Source organism: Muscardinus avellanarius (genome assembly GCF_963383645.1).
Source record: "Muscardinus avellanarius genome assembly, chromosome: 16".
NCBI classification, from domain to species: domain Eukaryota; kingdom Metazoa; phylum Chordata; class Mammalia; order Rodentia; family Gliridae; genus Muscardinus; species Muscardinus avellanarius.
This window is the reverse complement of record NC_137802.1, coordinates 26377499-26400934: the sequence shown is the minus strand read 5'-3', so window position 1 is coordinate 26400934 and position 23436 is coordinate 26377499. Positions and strand designations below refer to the sequence as shown.

General features: G+C 45.7%; 1 protein-coding gene across 1 annotated transcript; it reads left to right on the top strand.

Annotated features, from left to right (window-relative positions):
• Positions 1 to 10549: 10549 nt before the first annotated feature.
• Positions 10550 to 22464, top strand: TMEM97 (transmembrane protein 97; the record flags this gene model as incomplete). Its single annotated transcript, XM_080712305.1, has 3 exons — positions 10550 to 10675; positions 20512 to 20660; positions 22209 to 22464. 3 exons carry the CDS (start codon positions 10550 to 10552, stop codon positions 22462 to 22464), a joined length of 531 nt encoding a protein of 176 aa, XP_080568431.1.
• Positions 22465 to 23436: the final 972 nt, after the last annotated feature.

The following is a 23436-nucleotide window of genomic DNA, read 5'->3' as shown; positions in this document are numbered from 1 at the left end:
GAGATGTTTAACCATAGGCAATCTATTTTCAGTCTCTCTTTTCTAAGTAATAAAAACATTTTAAAAAGTTATTTTTGTAGTGATGAGGATAGAACCCAGAGGCATTTTGCCTCTGAGCTCTATTTTGATTTTTATCTTGATGCAGGACCTCACTAAGTTGCTGAAGCTGGACATAAGCTTGAGACTCTCAGCAGCTTAGTGAGACCCTATTTCCAAATAGGAAAATTGGGCTGAGGGTATAACTCGGAGGTAGGATTACAAGTGTCTGCCGCCATGCCCAGTTTAAGAAAAATTTTTAAAACTGACCAGGCATGGTGGCTCATGTCCTTAATCCCAGCTACCCAGGAGGCTGAGGCAAGAAAATGACAAATTAGAGGGCAGCCTGGGCACCTTAGTGAGACTCTTTTTTTTTTTTTTTTTTTTTTTTTTTTGCGGTACTGGGGATGGCACCTAGGGGCATTCTACCTCTAAGCTATACCTCCATCCCTGTTTTTTATTCTTTATTTGGAAACTGGGTCTCACTAAGTTGCAAAGGGCCTAAGTAGCTGAGGCTGGCTGCGAACCTGGATCCTCCTGTCTCAGCTTCCTGAATGCTGGGGTTACAAGTGTGTGCCACCACACCTTACTTAGTCTTTTTATTTTTTGAAACCGGGTCTCACTGAGTTGCAAAGGGCCTGACCAAGTAGCTGAGGCTGTCCGCGAACCCTGATCCTCCAGTCTCCACCTCCCGAATGCTGGGATTACAAAAGTGCGCCACAACGCCCAGCCTGTGAGACCCTGTCTTGAAATAAAAGATAAAAAGAGCTGGAGCTGGAGCTTAGCCCCCACCACCTGGGTTCCATCTCCAAACCACCAGGGGAGGGAGAGCATCCACTGTAAATGTAGGCGTTTATTTCTGGATCTCAATTTGTGTATGCACACATGCACGCAGTCAGGGGTGTTGTATCTCTGAGCTACACCTCCAACCCTTTTATTTTACTTTATTTTTTGGTGCTGGGTATTGAACTTAGAGGCAGTCTACCTCCAAATTATACCCTCAGCCCAATTTTCCTATTTGGAAATAAGGTCTAAGCTGCTGAGAGTCTAGCTGAGTTGCCAAGTCTGGCTTTGAACCTGCAATCCTTTCTGTCTCACCATCCCAAGCACTGGGATTACAGTCATGTGCCACCATACCCAGCTCTATTTTAATTTTATGTGTGTGTGTGGTACTGGGGATGGAACCTAGGGGCATTCTACCTCTGAGCTACTACGCCAGACCGATTTTTTATTCTTTATTTTGAAACAGGGTCTCACTAAGTTGCAGAGGACCTCACTAAGTAGCTGAAGCTGGCCTCAAACCTGTGATCCTCCTGCCTCCGCCTCCCAAATACTAGGATTACAAGTGTGTCCCACCACGCCCAACTTATTTTTTGTTTTGAAACAGGTCTTGCTAAGTTGATGAGACTGGCCTCAAACCTAGTCTTGCTGTCACAACCTCCCAAGTACTGGGATTACAGGCATGTGCCACCATGCCCAGCTATCTGTATCCCAATGCTTTGTTTGTTTGCGGTCCTCCTGGGGGTGGAACTCAGGGGCATTCTACCTCTGAGCTATGCCCCCAGACCTTCCAGACCTATTTTTTTTTTTTTTGAAACAGGGTCTCACTGAGTTATAAAGGGCCTCACTAAGTAGCTGAGGCTGCCTGCGAACCGTGATCCTCCTGTCTCAGCCTCCCAAATGCTGGGGATTACAAGCGTAAACCACCGCACACAGCTTCTGTGTCTTGGTTACTGTAGTCAGGAGGTGTGTGTTTATTCCTTTTCAAGATGATTTTGGATATTCCGGGTCTTTTGTATTTCCATGTTGAATTATAAGATCTTGTCATTTTCTACTAAAAGGCCAGCTAAAGTTTGACAGGGATTGCATTGAGTCTGTAGATTAATTTGTGGAATACTGCCACCTTAACACCATTAAGTTCTGATCCATGACAGGGTTCTCACCATTTATTTAGCATTTCATTCAGCAATGTTTTGCAGTTCTCAGTATACAAGTCTAAAAGTTCAGAGTTGATGATGCCATTTAATAAGTTTTGGGGGGTTTCTTTGGCAGTGGTAAAGATTAAACTCAGGGCTTTGAGCATGGTAGGCAAGGGCTCAACCACTGAACTACCTTGACTTTTTTTTTTAGGCATTAGGCTTATTATTAGCCTTGGCTATCTCTGTCCTGTTGGAAAGTAGAATCAGAATTCATATACTCTTCACCTAGATTCACTATTTTAATCAGTGTGCCGTATTTCCTTAGTTTATATACAAGTACATATGTGTACATATGTGTTTTCTTGGTTGTGCTGAAACATGACACCTCACCCCTAATGTATTTCTTTTTTTAAAAAAAAGAAGTTTATTAGAAAGATAGAAATACAGAGGATAGGTACAGCTCCATACCAGACTGGCATGGAGGGGTGACTCGAATGAATACACCCCTCCCCTAATGTATTTCTAAAAACATTATCCTACATAACTGTAATCCCATTATTATGCCAAATTGCTAAGAAATTTAACAATTGGCATATTATATCCTAATATATCCAATATAGTCAAATTTCTCTAGGTGGCCTCCAAATTTCACTTAAATGTGTTTTCCCCCAATTCAGGACCAGGTAAGAATCACATCTGGAATTTTGCTGTCATGTCTTTTTACCATCCTTTGATACAGGAGAGGCCCTTTGCCTTCCCTTTTTTGATAACACTGTCATTTACAAAAGTGCAAAGCCAGTTGTTATAAAGTTCTTACCTATTTGCTTCACTAAGTAGCTGAGGCTGTCCACGAACTGTGATCCTCCTGTCTCAGCCTCTCAAATGCTGGGGCCACAAGTGCGCACCACTATGCCTGGCACAGCCCTTTATTTTTTGAGGCAGGGTTTGCTAAGTTGTCCAGGGTAGCCTTGAATTTGCAATTCTTCTGCCTCAGCCTTCCAAGTTGCTGGGATTGCAGGTACAGGCCGCTGCACCTGGCTATGGTAGTGTTTTAAAAAATGCATCTGTCGCCGGGTGGCGCACGTTTGTAATCCCCACACTTGGGAGGCGGAGACAGGGGGATCGCGCAGGTTCAAAGCCAGCCGCGCTGGCTTAAGAGACCCTTTTTCCAAAAATAAAAAAGTATAGGTCTGGGAGTGTAGTTCAGAGGTAGGAGGGCTTCCAGGAACCCCAGTACCAAAAAAAAAATTTTTTTTTCATCTGGCTCCAATGTACAAGGTAGACTAGTGGGGAAAAGGTGGACTATATTGGTGTATCTATACATTTCTAGATCATGTATTTTGAAATTTGGCAGTCAGGAAATTGGCTGAAGTAGTGTCAGGTGTTTTCAACATAGATGTGTCTTAAATACGTTTGATGGTGGAAGTAAAGGGGTCATTTAGTGAGAGTTAACATTTCTCATCTATGAAGTGCCTTCTATACTAGAGCAAGGGTTGGTAAACTTTCTGTAAATGGCCAGAAAGAAAATATCTTGGGTTTTGTATACCAGCCTCTGTCTAGCTTCTCTGCCACTTTCTGTGTGAAAGCAGCTACAGGTAACTTGCGAATGAGTGAAAGCTGCCACTTCCACGTAAACCTTATTTAACCCAAACAGGCAGCGGGCCTGCTCTCCCCTGTGGCATCATGTATTGACGCTCGCCGTAGCACTGTCATCTTCATGGCCAAGCCCCAGTGGCCGTGGGCTGTGACTAGTGAGGGGAAGGCGTGGAGGGGTACACTCCTTACTCCTAAGGCCTTGGCCTGGAAGTGTGGCAAACCCTCATTACATTCCCCTGGAGACTAATTAGGCACACCCCACATCTTACCACTAGGGGGCGCGGGAACGCAGGCTAGCTGCCTGCCTGGAGAAAGAGAAAGCACTGGCCTAACAAGTTCTTTGCGGCTGCTATAGCTCCTGTTAGGGCAGTTTGGGAACCTTAAGGGGAGGGAGCGGAAGCTGCAAAGAGGGAATGATAGAATTGGAAAATAACCATTTCCCGAGTATTAACAAATATTTGGGAAAAGATCACCAATAGATGCCACTGGATGCTGTGTGTGTGTGTGTGTGTGTGTGTGTGTGTGTGTGTGTGTCTGTCTGTCTGTCTGTCTGTCTTTGTGTGTTACTAGGGATTGAACTCTAGGGCATTCTACCTCTGACTACACCCCTAGTCCTTTTTATTTCTTATTTGGAACAGGATCCCACTAGGTTTCTGAGAGTTTCACTAAGTTGCTAAAGCTGGCCTCAAACCTCTGATCTTCCTGTTTCAGCCTTCCAAGTACTAGGATTATAGGTGTTGGCCACCACACCCAGCTGGATGCTATTTATTGAAAATAAATTGTCTCAAGTATTTCTCCATTTATGACTTATTACAAAGGGAAGAAAGTGGCCTGTATAGCGGAAAACTCTGCCATTCCTAACTTTGATCAGTGATTACCAAAAATGAGACAAGTAACATTTGTGTCTCTGACCTTTTTTTTTTTTTTTTTTTTTTTTTTTTTTTAATACTGGGGAATTGAACCCAGGGTCATTCTACTTCTTTCTTTCTTTTTTTTTTTTTTTTTTCTGGTTGGTACTGGGGATGGAACCCAGGGGCACTCTACCTTCGAGCTACACCACCAGCCCTATTTTTTATTCTTTATTTTGAAACAGGGTCTCACTGAGTTGCAAAGGGCCTCACTAAGTAGCTGAGGCTGTCCATGAACCATGATCCTCCTGTCTCAGCCTCCCAAATGCTGGGATTATAAGTGTGCACCACTACGCCTGGCTTATTTATTTGTGATACTGAGGATTGAACCCAGGGGTATCCAACCTCTGAGCTACATATCCAGAACTATTTTTTATTCTTTATTTTGAAACAAGGTCTCACTAAGTTGAGGAGGCTCTCACTAAGTAGCTGAGGCTTGCTGTCCTCCTGCCTCAGCCTCCAAAAGTATTGGGATTACAATCATGTGCCACCACACCTGGCTTGAAAGTACTTACCTATTTCCTCGTGTTTCAACCATTTGGGGGACAACAAATAATAAAAATATTAATAATTATATTAAATTATTAATATATTATATTATATGATTATAATATATAATTATTTATAATTATATAATTAAATATATTATATATCATTATAATTATATAATAGTGTAATATATTAATAAAATATTAATAATTATTATATAAATAATATTTATGCGAATAGTATGCAAAAAATAATAAATTAAAAGAGTAAAGGGCTGAGAGTGTGGCTCAGTAGTAAAGTGCTCCTGGGTTCAATCACCAGTGCCACAAAACAATTTAAAAATAAAATGACTGAAATCCCAGAATGCCTTGCTCAAGAACTTGTGCTGACTACTTGCTGCCTTGATAGCAGTCTATTGGCTTCTTCACTTTTCAGACCCCATAAATTGACCCCCTTCCCCCAGTCGCTTAGCTCCACCTCTGCCTAATAAGCAAGGTTGAGGCAGGGCAAAGTGACGCAGGCATTCCCCAGGCACAAAACATTAAGTGGGCACTAAAAACTCAGCGATCAGGGTCTTATCAGCCAGAATTCACCTCCACCTGCTCTGTCCTGCCCATGTTCACAGGTTCTTTAGCATGGAAAGGTGACCGCTCAGGACATCCCAAGCCACCCGCCCACTGCCTCAGTGCAGCCCACAGGTCTCAAGAGGTCACTCTGAACTCCACTGGTCCCTTGGAGGTGTGATGCTGTCAGCTCATCGGCACCACCGTGGCTTTCCAGGCTTTATCGCCTCTTTAGTGGCAGAACTTCTTAAGTTGGTCTGTCTGCATTACATCATGCCTTAGCTGGCATCCTTTTTTTGTGTGTGTGGTACTGGGGGTGGAACCCAGAGAGTTTCTACCTCCGAGCTACACTCCCAGACCTATTTTATTTTATTTGGAAACAGGGTCTCACTAAGTTGCTGAGAGCCTCACTAAGTAGCTGAGGCTGGCTTCAAACCTGTGCGATCCTCCTGTCTCAGCCTCCCAAGTGCAGGGGTTACAAGCGTGCGCCACCATGCTCGGCTCAGCTGGCATCCTTGATCCTGTGCTCCTTCAGTTACACTAGGCCACTCTGCATGTAGTGGAGGAATAACTTTCCTGTTTACTCCACTCAGCAATGATTCCAGCATTGTTAGTACAATCAAGATACATAAGGTACCAAATTGTGTGTGTGTGGGGGGGGGGGGTGTCAGCTAAGCCTTAAAATGCAGAAGAATGTGGGGAGGTAGGCAGGGTAGAGTTAAGAAAGGTAGGTACATTTTTTTTGTTTCTGGGGGTGTGTGTGATGGGGATTGAACCTAGGCGGGTTCTACCTCCAAACTACATCCCCAGCCCTTTTTTTTGTTGTTGTTATGAAACAGGGTCTGCTAGGTTGCTGAAAGTCTAAGTAGCTGAGGCTGTCCTAGAACCTACAATCGTCCTGTCTCAGCCTCCCAAACACAAGGATTACAGGCATGCACCACCACACCTGGCTGGGTGGGTGGGTATATTTTTGGGAGAGAAAAAACTGAAGCAAAAGCAGAGGAGAAAGGAGAGCTCTGTGCAGCTGCTGCCGGTGAGGAGAGTGGCTGGTCTGGCACAGGCCTGCTCCACGCTGGGGTTACAGTGAAGGATCTCCTTCCCCCCACCACAGCTGGCTACTGGGGTTGGTCTCATCGCAACACAAATAATTCTCAAAAGGCACTAAACAGAGCCTCTTCTTGTAAGGGCAGGAAGTCACTCTTCTACCAAATACAAGCTTTTGGTAGTGACTGCAGATTAGCATGTCCTCCTCAGCCGACCTCTCCCAGGGCCAATCGCATTATAAAGACTGATCTGACCTCATCAAATAAAGAATCTTGGCTCTCCCACTAAAGCAGTTTTCAAACAAGCCAGCAACTGGAGAGAGGTCTTTTTTTGGGGGGGGGGTTGTTGGTTATATATATGGGGGGGGCTCTTCTGGGGAAAGTGCTTACCTTGAAAATCTTTATCTATAGATAACAAACTTGGCTAGGTGAGCTGTTTTTTAGTTGCAGTCCCAATGACAGCTGTATACATACCATGTTCCCTGAGCAAATCCCAGCATAGGGGCCAAACTCGCCCAGCAAGCAGTGATAAATCAATTCAGTGGACTGGGGCTGCAGCACAGAAGTACAGCATGTGCTTAGCATGTGTGAGGCCCTGGGTTCAATCCCTAGTGCACGTGCACACAGTTTGCTATGGTGTTCCAGCCAGGCTTGGTGGTACATGCCTGTAATCCCAGTATTTGAGATGCTGGGACAAGAGGGTCACAGGTTTGAGGACAGCCTCACCAAATAGTGAACTTAGCAACCTAGAGAGACCCTGTTTCATAACAAAAAATAAAAAGAGCTGGGGTTGTAACTCAGAGGTAGAATGCCCCTGGATTCAGTCCTCAGTACCAAAAATAATCAATACGGAGTACAAGGGTCTGTACTCCATGCACATAAAGCCTGCTGTCACGTCTTAATGCCATTCCGGGTGCTGAGGGAGAAGGTTCTTTCCTGCCAGGCCCTCCCCTGAGTACAGCTGTGGACTGTGTTACCACCTGACCAGGCCTCACTGGGGTTCCAGGCCTTCATGGTCTGGAGGGGCCTGGAGATCTTGTGTGGGAGGGCGATGCCCTGGCCCATGGATGAACACCCTTAACTGAACACCACTCAGAACACTGTAAGAGCCTGGGGCTGAGGGTCAGGACATAGGTTCTACTCTCTACCCTGTTATTCGCTTTGTGAGCTGGGTTAAATATCTCTGTGAAGGCCGGGCGTGGTGGTGTACACTTGTAATCCCAGTACTTAGGAGGCTGAGACAGGAGGATCACACAGGTTCGAAGCCAGCCTCAGCAACTTAGACCCTGTTTCCAAATAAAGTATAAAATAGGTTGGGGAGTGTAGACCAGAGGTAGAAAAGCCCCTGGGTTCCACCCCCAGTACCAAAAAAACAAAAACAAAAACAAAAAAATAACCTCTATGAGCCTCATTTTCCTCGAGAAGTGTAGGCCCTAGGGCCCTCCCAGTTATGTACATTCTTTTCCAGGTCATTCATTTAGAGAAGGGGAAGGGAAACTATATACATAGAAATGGAAACTGAGTGGAAGGCAGGAAAGAGCATTGCTTTTAAAGCCTTACTTCATTCATAAAACAGACTCTCTCCTCGGGTGTTTGTTCTAGAAAAAGCAGCAACTGCTTCTAAGTGAAGTCATTCTCTCCCCTGGAGCAGGAAAAATGCAGCACTGACGGCTCCTCCCTGGCTCTGGCTGCCGCTCGGGGTCCTGCAGAACTTTGTGTCTTGCATTCTCAGCCACCCAGGCTGCTCATCTCAATTCCTCAACCCAGACAGCCCCTCTTCTGCCTTCTCCCATTGCACTGCTGCCCTGGTAAACGTCCCTCCTCCCCAGGCTGTCACCTCTGCAGAAATAGGCACCTGGCGCTCCCTGGGACTCAGTTCCTCACAGCCCTCTGGTGCAGGCTGTTCATTTTCTCACTCTTCAAGGTCAGGGTCACCAGCCTCCCTGGTTCCCAAGCCTGTGTCTACTTCCCTCCTGATTCCTGCTCTTCTAGGCAGGCCTGCCCCCGCCCAGCTGCCACACCATCCTAGGTGGCTTCTGGATGCTCTCTGCCCCTTGACCTCAGCCCCAAAGACCCTTCTCTATTTCAGCCACACCATCCCACAGGCAGAACTTCTTCCTGACATGGGGAGTCCAGACATTGCACCCCCTTGTCTTAACCTCTCAACCTCCTGGCGACCACACCCATTACACCCAAGGGACTTCCTCAGCCTTAGTCCATCCGTGTTTCCATTTTCTCTCCATCAATCCCCTTTGGCCTCTCGTTTTCCTATCCAGCTTAAATTGCATGCTCCCTCACTTCAACCACTCTTGTTCTACTCTCAAAATCACATCTGTCTTCCAGGACCTCACTCTAGATGAGTCCAACACCCTTCTCCTTAGACCTCACAATGGAGAAAAAGCTTAGGGGACTGGGGCCTCCAGATCAAGGGCCACCCACCTCAGCGCCGCCAAAGATCCTCTGTCCTGGCCCCTTGGTGCTCAACATGGGGGCACACAGACCACCCGGACCTTGCTTGCCCTAACCCTTCCCTCCACCTCCCCGGAGGCTCTCTTCTTCCTCTATGGACAGCCCTTCTGACTGTAAACTTCAAACAGCATCTAAACAAATTCAGGTCCCTCATCTGAAAAATAAAGCCACTCTCTCTTGAGTACACCCCCCTCAAGATGTCTACACTCCCTGCTCCTTATTCCTTACTGTATTGCCATCTAGTTCCTTGCCCCCACAACAGAGCCACAGGAGGGCACCAGTATCGCCACGATCCCGCTGGCCCTCCCTCCTGCCTGTGACATCACAGTCCTCTCTGTCCACCTCTCAGCCCCTCCTCCCGTGACCTTAGGTTGGAGTCCCTCTAGGATCTCTTCCAGACCCCTGGTTTCAAAACTTCAACTCCCATCAAACATTGATGTCTCACAAGTCTAGTGTCCTATAGGTTCATCCAACTGCTTATTAACTCCCTCCATCTACATGTTGCAGACTGTTCAATGTAAACAAGGCCGAAACTGAATTGTCTTCAAGTCAGTAACCCTGTGTCCCCTCAGCGAACAGCAGTCCCACCCATCCGGTCCCAAGCCCACCTGGGCTGAGCTCCACATAGAAAATCAGTATTTGCTGAAGGACGAATCCTTGATCTCTCTTTCTCCACAGCCAATCACCAAGTCCTGTCAATTTTACCTCCCCAAAACAACTAGATCACCATCTTTGCTTTTTTTTTTTTTTTTTTGTAGTGATGGTACTGGGGTTCCTGGAAACCCTTCTACCTCCGGGCAACACTCCCAGACACCTATTTTTTAGGTATTTTTAAATTTGGAAACAGGGCCTCTTAAGCCAGCGAGGATGGCTTCGAACCTGAGCGGGGATTACAAGCGTGCGCCACCACGCCCGGCTTGCTGCTTTCTTAATTGAGGCTAGTAGCGACCTCCTATAAATCCTGCAGAAGAGTTCCCGGGCCCTCGACCCGGGTCAGCCAAGGATCCTGAGGGCTGAACCATCTGCTCCGCACGCCCACTGCATTAGGAGCGGCGCCCATAAACTCCAAGGCCCAACACTTAACAGACACTGATAAGTACTACAAACGGAGCGAGCGAATGGAGTGACCAGAGAAAGGGAACAACTCTGGCAGTCTTGCGGACTAGGTCTGCGCCGAGACGCCCACTCGGCGTCTCCTGGCAACCGCGATCCCGCGCGCCCAAAGTCGGGGTGGGCTAAGAGCCCGCCCGACTCGCGCGGCGCTCCCCGCAGCCAATGGAAACAGTAAGCGAGGTGTCTTCCGGTCAAGCTATACTCGGATGAGCCAATGGGCGCGCCCCGGGGAGCCCCGCCCCCTGCGCGTGCTTGTCTGCGTCCCCGCCAGCCAATGGGAGTGGCCTGCGTGGCCCTGGAGGGGGCGGGGCGGCGGCCGCGGCGGGGTCCACGCACCGCGCGCGGGCGCCGGCCTTCCTCCCACCTCGGCGGGTCCCGGGAACGCGGGCTCTGCGACTCCCCGCCCAACAGCCATGGGGGCCGTGGTCGCCAGGCGCTGCCTGGAGTGGATGCTGGGCCTCTACTTCCTCTCGCACATCCCCATCACTCTGTTCCTGGACCTGCAGGCGTTGCTGCCGCGCGAACTCTTCGCGGTCGAGGTGAGGGCGCCGGCTGGTCCGGCCTGCCGTCCGCGAGTTCGCGGCCCCTGCGCGCCGCGGTGGTGCCCGGCGGCCCAGAGGACGCCCCGGCCCTGCCCCGCCCCTCCCCCGGCGACCCGCTGCGGGACCCAGCTTCAGCTTTGTGTCTTCGGGCTTTTTCAACTTCCACAGCCCCTTCTCCCAAGCCACATGACAATTTCTTTTTCCGAGTATGATTAAGATCTCCAGTTCCACCTCTGGTTAGTTATCAGTGAGGGAAATAACCAGTGTTTATCACCACGTGTTGGGTTTGTTTTAAAGTTGTTTTGGGGAGGACTTTTATATCCCCTCGTCTTCAGCCGGGCGTGGTGGCGCACGCCTATAAGCCCAGTAATATGGGAGGCAGAGACAGAAGAACTGCAGGTTCGAGGACAGCCTCAGCAAATAGACGCTAATCAACCCGGAGTTCCCTATTTCAAAAATAAAATAGGGCTAGGGATGTATGTCAGAGGTAGAATGAATGTCCATAGGTTCAGTCTCATATACCAAAAAAAAAAAAAAAACCGAGTAGAGTTAAACCAGTCTAAATGTATAGCAACTTGGGCATTCACAGATCATCAGTCCTTCACGATCTATATCCAGCACCTGCAAAAGCCTAGGAGTAGTGTCACACGCCTGTAATGCCAGTACTTGGGAGGATGGGACAGGAGCATGACATATTCCAGGCTAGCCTCGGCAAAAAAAACCAGGAGACCCTGTTTCAAAATTTAAATGGAAGCCGGGCGTGGTGGCGCAGCTTGTAATCACCGCGCTTGGGAGGCAGAGACAGGAGGATCGCGCAGGTTTGAAGCCAGCCGTACGGGATTAAGAGACCCTGTTTGCAAATAAAAAGTATAAAATAGGTCTGGGAGTGTAGCCCGGAGGTAGAAGGGCTTCCAGGAACCCCAGTACCACACACAAAAAAAAGTTTAAATGGGGGAGGACTTGAGTTCCCTTGGGTTCAATCCCTAGTACCAAAAAAAAAAAAAAAAAAAAAAAAAGGCAGGAGTAAATCAATTGGTTCTTTCAATTGAGTTCAAGTTAAGAATGATGACCTGAATGCTGGGCATGGCAATACACGCTTGTAATCCCAGTACCTGGAAGGCTGAGGCAGAAGGATCCAAGGTTCTCAGCCAGCCTCAGCTACTTAGGCCCTCTGCAACATAGTGAGACCCTGTTTCAAAATAAAGAGTACAAAATAGGCCTGGGGGTGTAGGTTGAAGGTAGAGTACCCCTGGGTTCAATCCCCAGTACAGGGGGGGAAAAAATCACATGAGCCTGGTGCTGTAGTGTACACCTGTGATTTCACTGCTTGGAAGGCTGAGATAGGAGAATCACAGGTTCTAGGCCAGCCTTAGCAATTTTCCAAGGAGCCTCTAAGCAGTTTAGGGAGACCCTGTTTCAAAAATACAGAGTAGCCGGGCGTGGTGGCACATGCTTGTAATCCCAGCATTCGGGAGGCTGAAACCAGAGGATCTTGGTTTGTGGCTAGCCCCTGGGTTCCATCCCCAGACCCACAAAAATGAAGAAAGATTAAAAGAAAATAGGCCTGGGGTGTAGCCTGGAGGTAGAGTGCCCCTGGGTTCAATCCACCTGGGTAAAAATAAAGGTAAAATGCCTCCATTTCCTGGTTGCTGTTGGAGATTAATTTGCCCCAAATTTTAAGGCTGTGTGTGTGTCTCACTGGGGACTAAACCCAAGAGTCCTCTGCTGAGCTATACCCCCAGCCCACTTTATTTATTTATTTATTTATTTATTGGTGGTACTTAGCGTGGGACCCAGGGGCTTTTTACCTCCAGGCTTTACTCCCAGACCTATTTTTATATTTTATTTGGAAACAGGGTCTCACCAAGTTGCTGAGAACCTCACTAAGTAGCTGAGGCTGGCTTCGAACCTGTGCCATCCTCCTGTCTCAGCCTCCCAAGCGTGGGGATTACAAACATGCACCATCACACCCAGCCCATTTTATTTTTTGAGACAGGATCTTGCTAAGTTGCCCAGGCTGACCTGGAACTTGTGATCCTTCTGCCTCAGCCTCCCTGTTGCTGGGATTACAGGAATGCACCATCATACCCAGTTTCCTTGTGTTCTTATCAGAACCTTCCCTGGAATTCCTGTCCTCAATTTTATGCTTCTCCAACCTGTTCGTAGAACCGTGGACATGAGTGACTTGTCTACCTAAAGATTTGATTTTGCTTCAGTTTCTGTTTAAATGGTTTTTCTCTGCAGAGCAGCTTTTAATCTGAACTCAGTTGACTGCAGTGTATGCAAAGTTGCACATGCCTTGTGTTTCCTGAAGGAGAGTCTGTAGCTTCTATTCGATTTCCAGGGGTCTAAACCTTCCCCAAAAGCTTAAGAGCTGCGGTTCAACAGTGTACCCCGACTCCCATAAGTTTCCTTTCTATTTGCTCCTAGAATGAAGCATAACTGGGAAGACTTGACCTCCATTTCCACGGGAAAAGCATAAGTAGTATGTAGTAAGAGCACTGTACTGTAGTCTAGGGACTTGATTCTTCCTAAGAGCCTTTTTCAAAAAAAATAGGGATGGGAGTATAGCTGAGAGGTAGAACATCCCTAGGTTCAATCTCTAGTGCCACAAAAAAAACAAAAAAGAAGAAGAAAACTGGCTGCATGAGCAAATCGGGGCTCTAGACTCAACTGTAGGGTGGGATATAGGTTGGTGGTAGTGCACTTGCCTAAATGCATAAGCCCTGGGTTTGATCTCCAACACTGCAAAAAATAAACACACACATACAAGTTGCAGTTTCTTTCTGCTGCTCTAACAATCACAAATGTAGTCCTTTAACCCAAATTTATTCTTTCACAGTTCTGAAGGTCAGAAGTTCAAAATAAATCTGAACACGTTGTCTTCTGGTGGCTGTCGGTGTTCCTTGGCCTGTGGCCACACCACTTCAGTCTCTTCTTCTGGTCCTCATCTTCTCTTACCTAGTCAAAGCTCCTCTGCCTTCCCTTTGTAAGTTCACTTGTAATATATTTAGGTTCCACCAGATAGAACAGGGGAAACTCCGCATTTCGAGACCCTTAGTCACATCTGCAAAGTCCTTTTTGCCAAATAAAGTAACAGTGACAGGTTCCAGAGACTAGGACATGGGCATCTTTCTGCCTCCCACACATGATCTGATAGTATATTTTATTTCTAAAAAGTCTGTCACAGCTCTACACTAGTCCTTAGTTTCCTTGAAAAAAGGGCCTTCTGTTGTCAAAATGTGGGTTTATTTTTTTTGATACTGGGGTTTAAACCCTAAGTTCAGTCTCCAGCATCGCACAAAAATAAGTGTTCAGGGTTGGGGAGTTAATTCAGTGGCAAAGCATCCCCAGTCCTGGGTAGGGTGGAAACACACAATTGAGGTAAAAATAAGTATTCACAAATGACTACTTTTTTTTAAAAAAAAAAAAAAGGATGTACATTAACAAACATATATATCTCTAAGCCAAACAGGAGGGGGAGGGATTGGGTAAGGGCTAATTGGGTGATGTGTGAATGTATGCCTCTACCATCTTGTACTCCATTAAGACTACCAATTTTTTTTTTTTTTTTTTTTTTTTTTTTTGGTGGTACTGGGGTTCCTGGAAGCCCTTCTACCTCCAGGATACACTCCCACGGGCTACACTCCCAGACCTATTTTATATTTTTTATTTGGAAACAGGGTCTCTTAAGCCAGCGCGGCTGGCTCCGAACCAGCGCGATCCTCCTGTCTCCACCTCCCAAGCGCGGGGATTACAAGCGTGCGCCACCATGCCCGGCAAGACTACCAATTTTTAAAAAATTAAAAATAAAACACCAGCCAGGCTTGGTGGTGCACGCTTGTAATCCCAGCATTCGGGAGGCTGAGATTGGAGGATCACAGTTGGCAGACAGCCTCAGCTACTTAGTGAGGCCCTCCACAACTTAGTGAAACCCTGTTTCAAAATAAAGAATAAAAATTAGGGCAGGAGGTGTAGCTCGGAGGTCGAATGCCTCTGGGTTCCAGACCCGCAAAAAAATAATAAATAAAAAGCCAAGTGTGGTAGTGCACACTTGTAATCCCAATACTTGGGAGACTGAGACAGTTGGATCACAGAGATTGAAACACAGCCTCATCATGTAGTGAGACTCATCAACCTAGTGAGACCCTGTTTCTAGTAAGAAAATCGGGCTAGGAGTGTAGCTTAAAGGTAGAATGCCTCTGGGTTCAATCCCCAATATCATAAAAAACATGTTTTTTATTGGGTAATATTTTCTCAGCTGTAGGCCTGGGCATATAGTTCAGTGGTTAGAGCATGTGCAAGGCCCTGGGTTTAATGTACTGAAAAAAGCTAATGACCAGTGCAGGTCTAAGATCTGACCAGAAACTGTGTGGTGGTGGTGGTGGTTCTGATCGAAGGCATTAACATGGGTATCCTGGCTTGGAAGGCCTTATCCCTGTTCATCTTGTTGCTTTGGGCTGGGAGAAATGTTATGGGAAAAATAACATTAAGTTAGTCTCAGATTCTCTTTGAAAAACGACAAGATTGATGTCTAGAGGGTTTCTTGATTTTGTTTTGTGATGCTGGGGATGAAACCCAGGGGCATTTTACCTCTGGGCTACACCCCCAGGCCTATTTAATTTTTTATTTGGAAACAGAGTCTCGATAAGTTGCTGAGAGACTCACTGAGTTGTTGAGGCTGGCTTCAAACTTATGATCTTCCCAAGTACTGGGATTACAAGGCCCAGCCTATATCTTTTATTTTTACTCCCTGAATACAAGAAATTTTTCCTAGAACTAAAAAACAGTGTGGTGGTGCAGCTTGTAGCAAGCTTGTAATCCCCGAGCTTACAAAGGGAGGCAGAGACAGGAGGATCATGCAGGTTCGAAGCCAGCCTCACTGGCTTAAGAGACCCTGTTTCCAAATAAAATATAAAATAGGTCTGGGAGTGTAGCCTGGAGGTAGAAGGGTTTCCAGGAACCCCAGTACCACCAAAAAAAAAAGAAGGAAAGAAAGAATGAATCAATCAATGTAGAAGGTCACAAAGTGGTTGAGGTCAAATTTGCAAATGAAACTTTCTTCTTGGTTTCAGTCAAATCACTAGAAAACACTCTTTGTATGAAATAGTACCTTGGGTTAGAATGTGGGAATGAAGACTTGGAGTATTTTGTAATATCATTTGCAGCTAGATAAATTACTTCCATTAAAATAAGGAAAAACAGGTAGGTGTCTGGAGTTGAAATCAGCTTCTCCTGGTTCTAAATGAGACAAGGGCAAGATTTCTCAAATGCAAACCCTGACACAGAAAACCTGTTTGCAGGCCAGTTGAATCTTGTTTGCAGTGCTAGGGACCAAACCCAGGGCCTTGTACAAGCTAGGCAAGAGCTACCAAGCTACATCTCCAGCACAGTCGGGTGAATCTCCATGGATAAGAGTTGGGGCAAATGTGAGTCAGGTATAAATGGAAACAGTTGTATTACCTTGGGAAGGAGGAGTCCTTAGCCAACAAGTAATTTTTTTTTCTTCCAGGTACTGGGGGTGGAACCCAGGGGCTTTTCTAACTCAGGCTGTACTCCCAGACCTTTTTTTTTTTTTTTTTATACTCTCACTAAGTTGCTGATAGCCTAAGTAGCTGAGGCTGGCTTTGAACCTTTGCAATCCTCCTGTCTCAGCCTCCCAAGCGCTGGGATTACAAGCATGTGCCACCATGCCTGACACCAACAAGTAATTTTTTTTTCTAGTACTGGGGATTGAACCCAGGGTCATTCAAGCTACACCCCTAGTCTTATTTTTTATTCTTTATTTTGAAATAGGATCTCATTAAATTGTGGAGGGCCTCACTAAGTAGCTGAGGCTGGCCAATAACCTGTGATCCTCTTGTCTCAGCTTCCCAAGTACTAGGATTATAAGGGTGCACCTGCCAAACATGGTGGCGCACGCTTGTAATTCCAACATTCGGGAGGCTAAGACCAGAGGATCGCAGTTCACGAACAGCCTCAGCTACTTAGTGAGGCCCTCACAACTTAGTGAGACCGTTTCAAAATAATTAAAACTAGGGCAGGGTATGTAGATTGGAGGTTGAATGCCCATGGGTTCCATCCCCAGACCTGAAAAGAAAAAAAAGGCGTGCACCACCACACTCAGCACGAATAAATTTTATTTATATATATATATATATATATATATATATATATATTTATTTATTTATATTTTTATATATACATATTTGTACTAAGGATGGAACCCAGGGGCATTCTACCTGAGCTACACCCCCAGCCCCATTTTTTACTTTTTATTTTGAAACTGAGTCTCACTGAGTTGCAAAGGACCTCACTAAATATTAGCTGAGGCTGTCTGCGAACTGCAATCCTCCTATCTCAGCCTCCCAAATGCTGGGATTACAAGCATTCGCCACCATACCCAGCTACAAATGAGTAATTATTAATGATCATTTGTATGCTGAGACTTTTTTTTGTGGTACTGGGGATGGAACCCAGGGGCATTCTACTTCCAACCTACACCACTAACCCTTTTTTTTTTTTTTTTTTTTTTTTTTAAGTGGTACTAGGAATGGAACCCAGGGGCCTTCTACCTCTGGGCTACACTCCCAGACCTATTTTATTTTTTATTTGGAAACAGGGTCTCTTAAGCCAGCTAAGGCTGGCTTAGAACCTACATGATCCTCCTGTCTCAGCATGGTCAGCATGCGCCACCATGCCCGGCTCTAACCCTATTTTATTCTTTATTTTGAAACTGGGTCTCACTGAGTTGCAAAGGGCCTCACTAAGTAGCTGAGGCTGTCCTTGAACCGAGATCCTATCTCAGCCTCCCAAATGGTGGGATTACAAGCATGCACTACCACGCCTGGCTTGTATGCTGAGATTTTAATAGGATTAAGTTTTGAACATCTGCAGATATGTATTACATTCAATTAAATAATGAAGTAATCTTATGTGCTAGTTTTTGTTCCAAAGACTACATGTACTGACTTGTATCTTGCCAACAGTAAGGCTGACCCTACTTTATAGATGGGGAAACAAGTGCAGTGAGGTTAAGGGCTTTGCTGCAGCCAGCACTCCACCAGGCACACTGCCCCAGCTCCACACTCCTTGCCACTCTGCTTGGGCCTGGGCCTTCTCTTCCACCCACCTTTTTCCCAGGCCTCCTCCTTCTAGCATCAGGGTCCTAGTTGATGAGGAGAGCTGGGTGATTACATTTTAAAATTTTGCTAATCACCCTGTAGCCTTTATAGTGATGTGGAAGGCCACTTTGATTTATGATGTACGTGGATCTGAGATTGTTTACAAATTGAAGATGAAGTTCTAATGGACCAGAATGAATTTTCACTTCTACAGTAAATGTTTTTTAACTCATTTTTTTTTTTTTGTGTGTGTGTGTGTGTGTGTGTGTGTGTGTGTGTGTGTGTGTGTGTGTCTGGTACTGGGGATTGAGCCCTGGAGCATTCTACTTCTGAGGTACACCCCGAGCCCTATTTTAATTTTGGAACAGTCTGACTAGGTGTTGAGAGTCTATTTCCTGAGGCTGTCCTTGAACCTAATATATTCTGTCTCAGCCTCCCAAGTACTACAGGCATGCGCCACCATACCCAGCTTTCAGTAAATTTTGTAAAGCAGGTAGTTTCCAGCTGGATATAGTGGCACATACCTATAATCCCAGTACTTGGGAGACTGAGACAGGAAGATCACAGGTTTGTGGCCAGCATCAGCAACTTAATGAGACCCTGTTTCAAAATAAAATAATAAAATGGGACTAGGAGTGTAGCTCAGAGGTAGAATGGCTCTGGGCTCAATCCCCAGTACCACCACACACAAAAATAATTTTAAAAAATCATTTAGTCAAAGTTGCTCGTCTTACAGATAAGAAACAAGAGTCCTGATGAGAAGCAGTGACATGCACTTTATGAATTTTTTTTTCTTGTGGTACTGTGGGTGGAACCCAGGGGATTCTACCTCTAAGCTATTTTTTTTGTTGTTCTTTAGTTTGAAACAAGGTCTCAATGAGTTGCAAAGGGCCTAAGTAGCTGAGGCTGTCCACAAACCACAATCTTCCTGTCTGTCTTCCAAATGCTGGGATTACAAGCATGTGCCACCACACCCTGCTGCCCTTTATGAATTTTTGAAAGTACATTACTGTCCTGAAAAGAGCTTAGAAGGAAGCAGAGGATACTGCCAAGAATTTCCTAGTATGTGGGAAGCTAATACAGAAAAATCACAGGTTTAAAACCAGCCTCAGGGCCAGGCGTGGTGGCAAACGGGCAGTCCCTGTGCTTGGGAGGCAGAGACAAGAGGATATTGCAGGTTCGAAGCCAGCCACGCTGGCTTAAGAGACCCTGTTTCCAAATTTAAAAATACATAAAAAATAGGTCTGGGAGTGTAGCCAAAAAAAAAAAAAAAAAACCAGCCTCAGTAACTTAGTAAGATTGTGTTTCAAAATAAAAAGGGCTGGCCCAGATATATCTTGGAGGAAAATCACCCCTGGGTTCAATCCCTACCACCACACAAAAAAAGTTCACATCAGGTATAAATTAGAGATCATTTAGTCAATAAACTGGTTAGCCAGATCCCTTCTAAAATTAATACTGGTCTAATAATATTTCTGCATGTTTGTTTAACGCTCCCTTATGGCAACAAGCCCCTATTTCATAATAGATAACCTTTATCTTTTGATTAAAAATTAACAGGAAAAATATCCTTGGACTTTCATTTAAGATAAAATCTTAACCTTGGCATTGCCTTTATTCACTGTGATATCAAGACACTTATTTGGCTTTGAAGATGTGTATGTTGGGACAGTGGCACCTGCAAGCGGTGGTGGGGTGAACTCCTCTAAGCTTGGGTTCCTGTGGTGCACGAAGCGGGCACCCCACACTGCTGCTTTCCTCAGCCCATCGCAGGGTCGATGTGGATCTGTATTCTACTCGACAGGGTTATTAAACTGGTGGGGCCAAAGCTAGAACTGAGACACTCAAGCCTTGCCATACCATAGAAGCCTTAGAGTTTGGGACAATTTGTTTTTCCATAAATATCCTACTGGTCTCTTAAAAGGAAAAAAAAGTTAAAATTAGGGGAGTTAAGAATAATGAAGAAGCCAGGCATGGTGGCACACTCCTGTGATCCCAGTACATGGACTCAAGAAGATTGCAGGCTTAAGGCTAGCCTCAGCAATTTAGTGAGACCGTTTCAAAACAAAGGGTGGGGAAACCTGGGGGTGTAGCTTGAAGACAGAATGCCCCTGAGTTCAATCCATGGTATTACAAAAAAGGAATACTGAGGAACTTGTAATATGCAATAACTGGAGTTGAAGTATCCAAAGTCACATCTCCACAGACGTTAGATTTACTTCTACTACCACTTCCCTCATTCCCAAAAAGAAAATTCAGTTTATTTCTGAACTTGAATGAATCTGGCCTTTGGAGTTGGTTGTATAGTTATGGTGAAAGGGGAAATGTCACTGGGCATGGTGGCACACGCAGGTAATCTCAGACTTGGGAGGCCAAAACAGGAGGATCACAGGTTTGCAGCCAGCCTCAGCAGCCTAGGCTCTCCACAACTTAGACCTTGTTTTAAAATAAAAATAAAATAGGTCTGGGGTGTACCTCAGAGGTAGAAGGTGCCTGGGTTCAATCCCCAGCACCCCCAAAAATGGGTGGGGAAAACTGGACGAGCTGAGAAGACTTCATGGAGAAGGTTAATGTTTGGGTTGCTATAGCTTGTGAATTTTTATTAAATGATCTTCTAGGTTATATCCTAGAAGCCAGGGTGTGCTACCTGCTGCCCAGCCTGACCAGGCCAGTGGGCTGTAATTCATCATAATCATTATCTTTCCTCAGTTGGTAAACCTGTTGAAGTGGTATTCTAAGAAGTTCAAGGACCCTCTGATGCAGAACCCTCCAGTGTGGTTTAAGTCCTTCCTGTTCTGCGAGCTTGTGTTTCAGCTGCCTTTCTTTCCCATTGCAGCATACGCCTTCTTCAAAGGTTGGTAAATGGTGGGGGAATCCCTTTTTCCTTAGCAGGTCCTAGAAATCTTTGGGGAAAGTATTTCCAAGGGGGAGAGGATCCCTGCAGTTTGCACTAGGGTGGAAGTAGTCAGGACATTAATGTGGCTCAGGCTAGTGTCTGGTTAGTGGGTCACATGTCTGCCTCAGCTATCTGGAAATCTCTCTCATACACTTCAAGAATGAACTCCTAGGCTGGGCGTGGTGGCGCACGCTTGTAATCCCCACGCTTGGGAGGCTGAGACAGGAGGATCGTACAGGTTCGAAGCCAGCCTCAGCTAACTTAGTGAGGCTCTCAGCAACTTAGTGAGACCCTATTTCCAAATAAAATATAAAAAAAAAAAATAGGTCTGGGAGTATAACCCCGAGGTAGAAAGCCTCTGGGTTCGACCCCCAGTACCACAAAAAAAAAAGAATGAACTCCTTCAGCACCTACACACAAACACACACACACTTCATTTCCCTACATTGGATAGCATCATACTAACATACAAACAACAGTATCAAGCTAACCCATAACGGACTTAATCATTTAAAAATGATTACATCCGGGCATGGTAGCACACAACTGTAATCTCAGTACTTGGGAAGCTGAGACATCAGGATCACTGGTTTGAAGCCAGTCTCAGCAACTTAGTGAGACTGTCAGCAGCTTAGCAAGACCCTGTTCACAAACAAAAAAATAAAATAGGGCTAGAATGTAGCTCAGAGGTAGAATGTCCTTAGATTCAATCCACACACACAAAAAAATTATTCTTGGGAGCCAAGCATAGTGGCACACACCTATAATAATCCTGGTACTTGGGAAGCAGAGGCAGAAGTAGCATAGGTTTAAGACCAGTCTCAGCTATTAGCTAGGGCCCCCACAACTTAGATACTATTTCAAAATAAAAAATAAAATAGGGCTGAGGTTGTAGCTCAGAAGTAGAATGCTCCTGAGTCTATTCTTACATAGCCCAGTGCAGTGATGTAGGCCTATAATCTCAATACTTGGGAGACTGAGACAGGAGGATCACAGGTTTGAAGTCAACCTCAGCAATTGAAGCGAGACCCTGTTTCAAAATAAAAAGGCCAGGTGTATAGCTCAAAGGTAGAATGCCCCTAGTTCAGCCCATAGTACAAAAAGTATATTTCTCTTAATGCTTTTGAAAAGAAAGTGGTCATGCCTGTGTTTGGTAACTAAGCTCATACAGCTGAAAATCCAACTGCAACCCTCTTGCCTACATACGATTAATTCACAGAAACAGGGTCAGGGGCTCCCCTCCCCTTTTATTTTAGATCAAACTGGTAATGGCAGTTTTACTCTTCCAGAGTTTTTCTGAGTTATATTTGATCCCCACCATTGGTTCTTTGGCATTTGGTGAGTTTGCGCGTTGGGCAGTTTAACATGTCCAGTTTTCCATTTGTCCTGCTTCCACCGAGGGAAGGGAGTAGACTCAGCTGAAGGAAGCTGGCAAGCATAGAGAATGTCCCAGGTGTCCTTGCCATCGTAAGCGACTTCTGTATCTTTGTCTCTATCTACCTTTAGGAAGCTGCAAGTGGATCCGCACCCCTGCAATCATCTACTCGGTTCACACCATAACAACCTTACTTCCAATTCTCTTCACATTCCTATTTGAAGATTTCTCCAAAGCAAGTGATTTCAAAGGACAAAGGCCCGAGACTCTGAACGAACGACTGACCCTCGTGTGCATCTACATCCCCTACTTGCTCATCCCCCTCATGCTGCTGCTGTTCATGTTGAGGAACCCCTTCTACAAGTATGAGGAGAAAAGAAAGAAGAAATGAGGGAACCCACCACTGGCCCTGTGGGGAGATGCCCACAGGAGGTTGCCCTTTGGCCCTAATACAAGAAAAACTGCTCTGAGCCCATGTCTTCAGTAGCATTTGAAACAGCAGCACACAAGAGCAAGATGGTAGTAGGAACCATATCAAACCCTCACCTTCCAAGGGCGCTGGGAAGAACACACCAATCAGCCAGGCAGGGGCAGGGAAGTGCAGCCCAGGTCAAAGAAAAGTGGTGCCAAATACTTTACCATGTGCCTCAGTTCCATTGCAGAATTACTAAAAGACCAGACCAGAAGCTGGGTAAGCCTCCACTAAACATAGCCTGCTGTCTTATTCCTGAGTCATTTGACCCACAACATATACACAAACAACCAATATGACTCGGGATTCTCTGAAGCCTATGACCAGTCAACAAAATAATCAGGACTTCATTTAAAACTTTTATCTATCATGTTATCGTGCCTGTTATCTGTATACACAGAGAGATTTAGTTTTCCTTCCTGTTCAGTCTAGTGTGACTTTCAATCAAGTCGGGTACACTGGAAAAGGAGAAGGGTTTCCTGTTAAGTCAGCTTGTTCATCTTTTAAATCTTCGTCTTCCATGTTTTTATAGAAACCACCTGAGATCATTCCTGTCACTCCGGCATTTCAAGTCTGATCTGAAAGTGCTCCCCAAAGAGTAATTCCTGATAGTCTCATTCCCACTGTGGGGTGTGAGTAGCCAGGCATGACAGGCCCGGCGTGTGCACGTACTGTCTCTTCTCGTCAGCGCTTGCTATTCTGTCAGCTTTCTCTAAATCTATACTTGAGACCGTCCTTAAAATAGAAAATGGGGAGACAACAGATCCTGGTCGATTCCGTTTTTGCCTTTTCTCTTCACAAGCGGCCGTGGTCTGGTTGTACTACTGTCTGACTTGTGTGCATCGGATCTAAAAGGTAGCTGCCTGGTTTGTGGGCTGAAGGCTAGAGCAT